Raw genomic sequence first — 10,713 nt, 5'->3', positions numbered from 1 at the left:
AGTTCAATATGACGCTGAAAAACCTTCGTTTCTGTTACTTTTCTACACGTTTTCTTTTGCTAGTCTCTTCCGCGTGGAGCTCAAACGAGTCCAGTGAGTTTGTTTACATTCCCAGCGAAACGCACGTGGCCACAGATACTCGCTAATTCATTGGTCAATACAGATCCAAGACACTCCTCCTGTTCTCCAGTCATTGGCTTGAGCAGGTAAATCCCCGCCCACTTGTTTCCTGTTCATGGATTGGTCAGTATGACTTTAACGCCTCCTACTACGGAAGTGCAAACGTTTACTAATGCATAAATAAATATAATGATATATTTATTATTAGATTTTAAATTAAGGAGTCAAAGTGTAAAGTGGCGGTTTCACGAACTTGGATAGGAATTGGAGCAGAAGTCAAAAATCTAATAAAAAAAAAACTAATATTTTTTTTTATTTGCGCTTTCCCCCGGTTTACCGGGGGAAAACCATATCACTGTTTGTAAACCGGTGTTATAATTAGTCGGTAGAGTTTAAACCAGACCAACTTATCGCTTAATGCATGTTATAAACTTGTTATTCACGCTCTTAACGCTCAGATGTGTGTGTAGGCCTGCTAAAATGTAAATATAAACGCGGGACAACACATGCGCAATAGAAACAGAGTGACTCCCCGTATATAAAGTGTTGGCGCCGGCGCGAGTCCTTCACTTTACTTCAAACTACGCCGAAAGGTAGGATCCGGAAGGTCTGCTTTTGCACCATCTGATTATTATTACTATTAGTATCGAGCTAAGGCTTAATATAATCGTATTTCTATAACAGATCTGTAAATGCGCGTTAGTCGAGAATGCAAAACGATTCGTGTCAGTAATTTGTGTTAACATGAAGCTTGAACTGCTCCTCCAGCTGGCTAATATAGCTACCAAGCTAACCAGCTACAGCTCACAACTAGGCTACTCCTAGTGTTCTCTTATGCACAAAATGCAAACATTAAAATGTGCATACCCTTTTTTTTTATTATACGTAATAGAAATGTTAACTGAGGCTGGATTGAGGTTTAATGGTGAGAGTATTGCAGTTGACCCCTGCTGAAGATTTGGAGGGATGGTATGATATATGATAGGATAAGATATCAAATATTGAGATAACATCATACCCTCTAAGGTGCATGCATATCTTAATGTATTTTTTTAACAGACAAACTTTGGATATGCTATTTGCAGATCGTTTAAAAAAAAAGAGCATATCTGTGCACGACATGTGTATTTAATGTTGATCAACTGGTTCCTGTGTTTGAAAAAGTCTGGCGCTTTATTTACCCGGCTTCGCTTTTTGGCGCGTACCTACTGCAGGAACTGCAGATAAACTACTCAACTGTTTCTCTTACTCACTTCAAACTGGTCACAAAACACCACCAGGATGCTCACGTATTTCCCAACTAGATATTAATGTAGGATATTCAAATCTAGATGACTCTGATGTGTGAATATTAAGGTTAGATGGCGCGGTCTGCTCGCTATTGTTCCCATCGGCTAACTTGATCTCACACAGCTAATGCCTGATAGCATTAATATGTGTTTCACTCTTTCAGAAAAGCCTGAACATACAGCATTACAAGCCCAATATACAGCATAATGACTAGACGAAGGTAAGAAAGGATTTGGGAAGCTCTTGAAATACTGTTTAGTTGATAAGCTGCGTGTTTCTGAGCCTCTCCACCCTTCTGCTTTGTAGTGGACGCCTTCAAGCTAAAAACGAAAATGGAGCCACCCATACAGACAAGATAGCAAAAGTCAAGAAGGAGGTTTGTACACTGTTTAAGTCTTAATCCTTTAGTTATAATGACTTGAACCATTAATTGTGGGTCTTAACCAATTTCTTCATGCTTACAGCAATGCAATAGGAAGAAAGCCCTGACCAAAATGCTAACTACTGAAACTCAGGTATGTTACTGCTAAAACATGCTGAAATCAACCTCATCATTAGGATCAGTGGCAAGGTTGCCATGTCGCAGAAAAAAATTACAGCCTAGCAACACACACACAAAAAAAAAAAGTCCTGAAATTATCCCCCAAATGTTGGTGGTATATGACAGAACTGTGACAATATACAGAATGTCCCAAAAGTCTCTATACATAGGGGAAATTATATCAGCATCCAATTTCTGTTCTTCTTAATCTACACAGGGTCACGGGGAGCCTGGAGACTATCCCAGCGGACATAGGGCACAGTTCATTTCCCCTATTTATAGAGACTTTTGGGGCACCGTGTAGTTCAAGTGATCGAGGAAAAAAAACACAATTAGCTGCTTTACTTGAAAATACATGAATATCCTTCTTTTCATGTCATCCATGTTCATTTAAAACTTTGTATAGTCTTTAGTTCTTATTTCAAACTAGAGTGCGATGGAGCTATCCTCTACCTACGCTAAACACATTCTGACCCGAATCACTGTAATATCGCGATAGTTCTCACTTTAACATGTTTCTGTGCATCGTATACACTCTGCCTGCATATATACAGCAATTTTAACACTGGCGATTGCTGTACTATGAAGTCGCCAGTAGGCGTTCCTACTACTGGTTGCCATCACAATAGCAAGTGTATCGGTGGGTGGCGCAACTAGCATGGCATGTTTGACAGCAATCCGCTCTTCTTGCCACTAAAACTAAACATTTTGGAAGGAGAGCATTTGTATATAAAATTCACCAGTGTGTGTGTGTATATATACATACATACATACAATATAATATATTTGTAGTTGCTGCACCAAGTCGCTCCAAATGTACTTAAAGTTAAACATGTCTTACTGGACGCTGGACACGCCCACATCTAGTCGCCAGCAGTCGCTGTCGCTCATGTCACTGAACTTCGCCAGCTCTCATTGAAAATGAATGGTCTCTGGTCGGTTTGTCATGGCAAGTCAGTGTATGTGTGAACGAACCTTTACGCTTTCACTGTCTTCCACTGTCTATACATGCGGAGTTTAAATTCTGTTATTTGCTTTAAAATAAGATCTTGTCAGCTGCAGACTATTTTTAAACTAGCTTTTAAAAAAAAAAAACCCTACCATGATCTGTGTTAATAAGTGTTGCAAAAAGAACAACCTGTTATTTTTATATATATATATATATATATATATATATATATATATATATATATATATATATATATATATATATATTCATCTGTTTCATATTTTCTACATTTTGGTCATTAATCTGATGGATATCTTCATCGTTTTAGAACCTATGGGCTCATGAGGGACCATGCAAAGCTGAAGTCATAATTGAAACCCCTATGGATGGTCTTCATGATTCATTTGATCAGCCAGGCTTGTCCAAATGTTCTAGACCATCACCTCTGCCCCGACTCAGGTCAGTTCTAACACTATATCTCTGTTTGGGTCACCGAATGTGGCTTGTCAATAAATTGCTTGTAAGAGCACCATAGGTGAATTTATTGCAAAAAAAAATTATGTGCCTCCTGAAAAAAAGCTGCTGGTTGACTTTGGACTTAAGTGATGTGCCCTGATGTCAGCATCACTACAACTGTCGAAACAAATACACCCACATGTGTGCAAACAAATTGTCTTCATCATTATCTACGAATAAAGCCGTTTGAAGAATGGACATTAGGTGTAATTTGCAAGAGTACCCTGGAGAATTATTTTATATGTCCAACCAGCTGACAAATAATACAAAACATTATGGATGACAAATCTAAATTATGTATGCTGAACAAGCTACCTTAGCATTTATTCAATAAAAATAGTTTTAAAATAGTGTACTATACAAAGAAATCTGATTATTGACCAGCTCATGGAAACCCAAAGTTTCCCCAATATTACATTACATAAGTGCATGTAAAAGTGCTTATTAACTTATAGCCATTAGCTAAACAGACTCATTGTTACTACGGCTTGCTTATTAATTTTAATATGATGTCGTTTACAAAGTCAGAACAGGAATATAGATTTATTGGTGTTGTTTTTGAGCAGTTGTTACACATACTCTACTACATTATGCTGTAAATAGAGGATAGCGTCTTCCATCATTAATCTCAACCTCATCACCCAACATGTTCATTGCTCCTAATGTGAGTCAGTTGTGGACTAGACAAACAGGATGAAGAATTAAACCAGTTGTGGCTTAAAAATGTGCTCAATAAAATAGTTATCTTTATTGTTGTACTTTGTGTGTGTGTGTTAATATTTCTTGCTTTTGCTCTTGCAGCTGGGGGAGTTCGGAGGACGTGTGGGTTAAGATGTTGAGTAAGGAGATCAAGTATAAGCACAGTAATACCTGTCTGGAGAGGCATCCGAGACTGCAGCCCAAGATGAGAGCAGTTCTACTCGACTGGCTCATGGAGGTAACCATGCTATAAATATCACAATTTTGTTCAAACATTAATAAACGTTCCGTGTCCATTGTCAGGTCTGGACTTACATTCCTCACTCTCATAACTACCCACCTTCCCTGTTAGTTTAATTCAATTGGCTGATCATTTTTGCTAGCGTGCTGCCAAGAGTGCTTTTTGTGACAATATGGGAGGCGAAAAAAGACGCATATGCAGCACTGTAAAGTTAACTTAAGCATTTAATAAGCTTTAGAGGAATCTACATTATTTAAATGTTTCCCAATCCTGGTCCATCATTCTGTATAACTTTGATAACTTTTTTGCCTCAATAAATAACATCTTTTAAAACTGTATTTTGTGTTTACTCGGGTTGCCTTTATTTTATCTTAGATTTTGTTTTAATTTATGAAAAAAAAAATAGTGAGAGATATACACAAAAACAGAAGAAATCATGATGGGGCAAATACATTTTCACAGGACTAACCAGCGCTCTCTGAGTCAGTGTGCGACAAAAACAAAAAATTGGAGCTATTGTGGCATCCCAGTTAGTAAATAAAATGAAACCCCATATAGTTGATGGGATGTTGCTCCAATATTTACACCGTACACGTTCTCCTCATTTTTGATGATTTTGTAAATGTTTAATAAAAATGAACTTAATGTTTGACTGGCTTTATGGAAATGACATTACTGTTGTGCATTGTGCTTTGCAAACCCAGAAAAATCTAATATACTATAATGGTATACAATTTTGCCTCCCTTTAGGTATGTGAGGCTTATTTGCTTCACAGACAGACATTCTACCTGGCACAGGACTTCTTTGACAGATTCATGCTTACCCAAGACGACATGGAAAAGGAGCGTCTGCAGCTCATCGGCATCACGGCTCTCTTCATTGCCTCCAAAATTGAGGTAAAAACCCCTAGCTGGAGAATAAGTAACTTTAAAAGCTCTTGGTTCTCACTGTTTCAAGGAGAGGAATAAGGTCTAAATGATGCGTTTTCATTCAGGAAATTTATCCACCCAAGCTCACGGAGTTGGCCTACGTCACCGATGGTGCATGTCTTGAAGAGGAGATCCTACAAATGGAGCTTATTATGTTAAAGGTATGTATACTGACCTTATTCATGTTAATCAGTCTATATATACCTTCATTACCTATTCTGAAATTAAATCAAATCAATGCAGCTAGAGATAGATGCCTTACATTTACTCAAAGTACACAGTGCAGAAAATGTACTAACATTTTCTTCCATTGAGGAATAACAGTATTTATGTGGAAAACAGTGTCTTCTTGAATTCATGCATTACATGTTCATGTGTTTCACAGGCATTAAATTGGGACCTGTATCCTGAAACTGTTGTTTCTTGGATGAAGCTTTACATACAGATGGCCTCGGTGTATGATTTCACTAATGTGCTGGTGCCGCAGTTCTCTCAAGAGACGTACATACAGATTACACAGGTATAAACACAGACGAGTTCGAAGACCGTGTGTCGTTTACGTCAATCCTACACATTTGTATACGTGCGGCAGTCTGGGAAAACCTTACGGGTGTCACTGTAGCTAAATCCTTGCAAATATGTTTCAACTGAATGTCCTTCATTGTGGGCGATCCTCTTCTAATGCTGAGTAATGAGGCAGTTTAGCAAACCTGGTGGTAAAAACAGTCAGTCTGCCTAAAGATGTCTAAAACCTTGCTAGCTAAGTGTGATTTCCCTACACGGTGAGTGTCACAAGCCTAATCCATCACTTTGTATTCAGATAACATCTGTCAAAATGTCTGTGATGCTCCTATGCCACGGTTTACTTGTGATTGAGGTCCATGCAAAAGAGAGAAAGACTGTAGAACTATATACCAGTCCCTCCAAGATTTTGCGATTTGTAGAAAAATCAAAGAAATTCCACAATAATCGGAGGAGCTTGCGATCTTTCGGAATTACTGCAGATTTTGGCCAAGGCGCGTCATGTGACATCGCCACAAAGCAAATTCAACCAAAGCCCTCTTCGATTCATGTGCGTCTAACATGAATGCAGCCAAAAGGTCTCATTTACCGACAAACATTGCCGTGAAAGTCCATGCAAAACAATTTCGTGCAATCGCAATTTCGCCAATTGAATAGTTTTCTGCAAAAAAGCAGAACAAAACTCCGCAAACTGCATTAAAAAGTCACCGCAAAACCAAGCATTTTTGGCCTCAACAGTCACAAAAATCCTGTACGAACTGATATATAGCAAAAAAATATCCTCACTATGTGAAGGGTTTTCCCAGGTTGCAACACATATACCATACACATCTCTATCCCTTTACTGAGTTCTCAAACATTTTGCTTTTCTCTCAGCTTTTAGATTTGTGCATCCTAGATATCAGCTCACTGGAGTTTAAATATGGAGTGCTGGCTGCAGCTGCCTTTTGCCACTTTATATCTTTTGAAGTTGTACAAAAGGTATCAGGTAAGAACAACTTCAGAATTTCAAGTACTTTTTTTTTTTTTGTATCAGTAGATAAGTGGAATTTCAGGTGGGACTCATGTATATCAGCTCCACAGGGTTCAGGGAGTTCAGGGTTTTTCCCGTGTCCCCCACAACATTTTGAAACCATAGTCCGTTAAAAAAAAAAGAGAGATAGAAACGGATCCAAACGCTTTCTAAAAATATCACTCAAGTCGTACTTTCTCATTACGGTTTCTGTAGTGAAATATCTCCTGCATTCACACTTCCTGTGTTTCATGTCCTTGTCACACAGCGATACAGTCACGGTAATGTATAGTGAGGTTTAGTTATAGATAAAGTATGATTATATTGTTATAAAGAGAGGCTTTATACCAGCTTTATTTACCTCCTTTTCTTCCTGTGGCAGGTTTAACCTGGGAGGCAGTAGAGAGCTGTGTGAACTGGATGGCTCCTTTTGCAGAGACCATGATGGGTTATGAGAGCGCAAAGCTTAAAAGTTTTGCTAAAGTCTCTTCTGAGGACCGACACAACATTCAAACCCACATCAACTACCTCTCCATGCTGGTGAGTTACAATGGGAAAGCACAAACCTGTCATTTTAGCAATACGTTTTAAGACTCAAGTCCTCGTCAAGTAAAAAACATGGTACTCGACACTAGGGACTGGCAACATGGTGAAAATATATATAACGATTAAATACATATGACGATTCTCAGAGATTTCTACAATAGAATATTATGAATTATGATATAGGTTTTGCCCAAAAAAAACAGTAGTGTTGCTTTAATAAAAAGATTCAATACAAAAAAAAGACACCACAAACTTACTCATACTTCATGATATCGATAAAAATAAAAGTTTACTTTTTTCCCTTTTCTTCTTTTTTATAAAATACACACTACAGGTCAAAAGTTTGGGGACACTCAACTGAAATGTTTCTCACGATCAATGTTTGAAATCGGTGTTGTAGACAAAAATATCATTGTGCCAGCATATTCATTTCTTTCATTAGAAAACTAACATTTTATTTAGAAAAAAAAATATTTTTAATGGATGACTTGGAATGAAATATTCCAAAAAGCATCCAATAAACATCTCAGGAGGATTCCTCAAGAAATCTGTTGAGAATATGCCAAGAATACATTTCTGGAAATTCTAGGCAAAAAGGGTGTCTACTCTGAAGATGCTAAATTACTAAATTATTTGATTTATTTTGGATTTTTTATCACAACATAATTCCCATAGTTCCATTTGTGTTATTCCAGAGTTTTCAGGACTATTATTATTATTGTGTTAGAAGTATGTTATAATTAACCCTGTTATAATGTGGAGGAAAAAATAAAAATTAAAGGTTTTTTCTAAACTTTTGACACATACATACATTGATCGAAAGGCGAATAAAATGTTGAAACAATTTTTTTAAACATTTTACAATTTTAAAGCTTAAGTTTTAAGTTGAAGCAAAATTAACATACACAATTTATCATATCATCAATATTATATTGGCACATTGCCCAGCTTAAATAAACAATTGTGAAATCTATTGCACCAATTAACCATATGTTGTTGTTTTTTTTTTTGACAGCATGAAGCACAACAAACACGCACTATTCCCACAAATGGCGTCTTTCCCCCTACACCACCAAGCAGCGCAGAGAAATCCAGCACACACTGAGCGATCAGTGCTACAGTCTGACCAGTGCTCCTCTCTTCCGTAAAGCTAAAGTCACCAGGCTGAAACAGTCTTCATTATGGAGCGGTTGGGAGATTATTATATTGTATAATGTGAATAGGAAGGTTGACATTTGTTTTAAAAAAGAGAGAGAGAGAGAGAAGAAGAGAAAAAAAGACTTCCATAAACTGCTTTCCATTTCAGCCCAAAACAGTAAAAATAAAACTTCACTATAGATAGAATTCACTAAGATATAAAGCACATCCTCAGGGATTTTATTTGCATCACTGTTCGAGTACAGTTTGTAAATAAATGTTTGATTATTTAAGAAGCTTAACTTTCAAAATATTGAAAAACAATGTGACCCTGGAAGATTTAACGATTCTAAATTTATGTCCACATATAATGTGCAATATTCCTTGCTATGTAACTACTAAAAATGAATTGTAATTGTAATGGTACTGTAAAAGGACCAAGTTAACAAATGTCTTAAAATATAATATTTTTTTTTTTTGCCATCTGAACACCTGTGAACCTGTTGTTTTTTTTGTTTGTTTTTTTTTGTAAAGTATGTGCTGTATTGAAATTGTACAGATTTAACCTACTTCTATGCTGTTGAGTTTAGCTTTATAAAGTAACAGGTAACTGTACATATATATATATTTTAAAAATACACATGAATATGGATATATTTTGATCATAGAGCAACAGTGTATATTTGTAAAAGAAATATACAGGAAAAAATACTGGAGTTACTGAATGTATTTATTTTTGTTGTTAAAAAAAAATGCACATTTTTGGTGTTGTGAATTTACTTTAAAAGTAAAGTTTGGCCATGGCCTGAAGGAATTTCTTCTTTCTCTTCTGAGCAGCGAGCTGCAAAACTTCCTCTGGGTTACTGGAGTTGAGCTCTGTCTGTCCAATAGCCTTGATCTGTTCAAATCAGAACTTAATATCAGTCAGGTGTATGTTTAACTTGTGCTCAAAGCAGCTTGATATCTTTATAATATGGATCATGATATATTTTTGCTTTATAATTTATAAAACATGTAGGTACTGCATGCTAAATAAAAGGGAGGGGATTTGAAATAATTGCTGCAAAATTAGTTTTTGAAATCAAGTCTACTGTATAAAAAATAGTCAATATTTAATGAATAGCTCGATTTTGCAGTACAAGTTGGTGAAATTAATTTATACGATACTCACAGCAACTTGTCTTTTTTCAAGCTCACCACGTTTGTGATGAATGTCTGCAGTGTTGGAGAGTTAAGACTTGAAGTAATTAATCAAGAGTGAAACATTAATTAATACATACATTTCACTTTAATATAGTTCTTAAATAAAATAAATATATATTTTAAAAAATTAAATCTCCAGACATTTGGTCCTCACAAAACAGTTAAACATACAGGTACACACGCAAGTTTCTAAAAGGATACGGGTCAAATACTCTAAGATGGTCACGTCCCAGATGTAGTCGTAAAACGAATCCATGGAATCGTGGCTTGATTTAAAAAAAAAAAAGAAGGAGAAAGAAAGTAGTTATATTATCCACATACTTGGACAGCATACTGTATGAATAGCTTAATAGCACAAAACTAAATAGCAAAATCTATTTGCCTTTGTACCTGTTCTGCTCCTGGAGAGCTTTGAATGCAGTCATATAATCAACTTCCCTCAGAAACTGGCAGAGAACAGCGACCTACAAAACCAACGGTGGTGTTACATCCATATTTCCTGTTTTTAGAAATGTTCAAATGGGTACCACCGATTGTGCTACCTTACCTGAGTATGGCAGTTTAACAATGAGCAACACTTGATCATTCTCTTCAGAACCTGTCAAAACATTAGAGTGTAAACTCTCATTTGTAAAAATGGATAATGAACAGCTACACACCAAGCAGCCACAACATTAAAACTACAGACAGGTGAAGTTATAAAATAAAATAAAAAACCCACCAAAACCCAGTGACTATCTTGTTACAGTAGCACCTTTCAATGGGTGGGATACATTAAGCAGTAAGTGAACAGTCAGTTCTTGAAGTTGATGTGTTAGAAGCAGGAAAAATGTGCAAGTGCAAGAATCTGAGTGATGATAAGGGCCAAATTGTGATGGCTAGATGACTGGGTCAAAGCATCTGCATAACGGCAGGTCCTGTGGGGTGTTCCTGATATGCAGTGGTTAGTACCTACCAAAAGTGCTCAGAGGAAGGACCAGTGAACCAGCATCAGGGTCATGGGCACC

General features: G+C 36.7%; 2 protein-coding genes across 3 annotated transcripts in view; one reads left to right on the top strand and one right to left on the bottom strand.

Annotated features, from left to right (window-relative positions):
- The first annotated feature begins 407 nt into the window (after nt 1-407).
- LOC108256941 (G1/S-specific cyclin-E2) lies at nt 408-8,743 on the top strand. The gene is made up of 12 exons (XM_017454251.3): nt 408-713; nt 1,574-1,630; nt 1,717-1,786; nt 1,875-1,925; nt 3,229-3,359; nt 4,218-4,353; nt 5,107-5,253; nt 5,352-5,447; nt 5,672-5,806; nt 6,685-6,796; nt 7,203-7,360; nt 8,382-8,743. Exons 2-12 carry the CDS (start codon nt 1,617-1,619, stop codon nt 8,469-8,471), a joined length of 1,140 nt encoding a protein of 379 aa, XP_017309740.1. The 5' UTR covers nt 408-713; nt 1,574-1,616; the 3' UTR covers nt 8,472-8,743.
- A 472-nt stretch (nt 8,744-9,215) lies between these two features.
- Nucleotides 9,216-10,713, bottom strand: part of ints8 (integrator complex subunit 8) — a 16,696-nt gene continuing 15,198 nt past the window's right edge. For both annotated transcript variants that reach the window (XM_017454248.3, XM_017454247.3), the window contains exons 24-28: nt 10,254-10,304; nt 10,097-10,170; nt 9,908-9,972; nt 9,675-9,718; nt 9,216-9,401 (exon numbers count right to left, since the gene is read on the bottom strand). In XM_017454248.3, the coding sequence (XP_017309737.1) occupies nt 9,285-9,401; nt 9,675-9,718; nt 9,908-9,972; nt 10,097-10,170; nt 10,254-10,304 (351 nt within the window). In that variant the 3' untranslated portion in view covers nt 9,216-9,284. The remainder of the gene's footprint in view (nt 9,402-9,674; nt 9,719-9,907; nt 9,973-10,096; nt 10,171-10,253; nt 10,305-10,713) is intronic.

Source organism: Ictalurus punctatus, chromosome 24, assembly GCF_001660625.3.
Source record: "Ictalurus punctatus breed USDA103 chromosome 24, Coco_2.0, whole genome shotgun sequence".
NCBI classification, from domain to species: Eukaryota; Metazoa; Chordata; class Actinopteri; order Siluriformes; family Ictaluridae; genus Ictalurus; species Ictalurus punctatus.
Note: the sequence above shows the minus strand (reverse complement) of the source record. Positions and strands in the feature narration are given on the sequence as shown.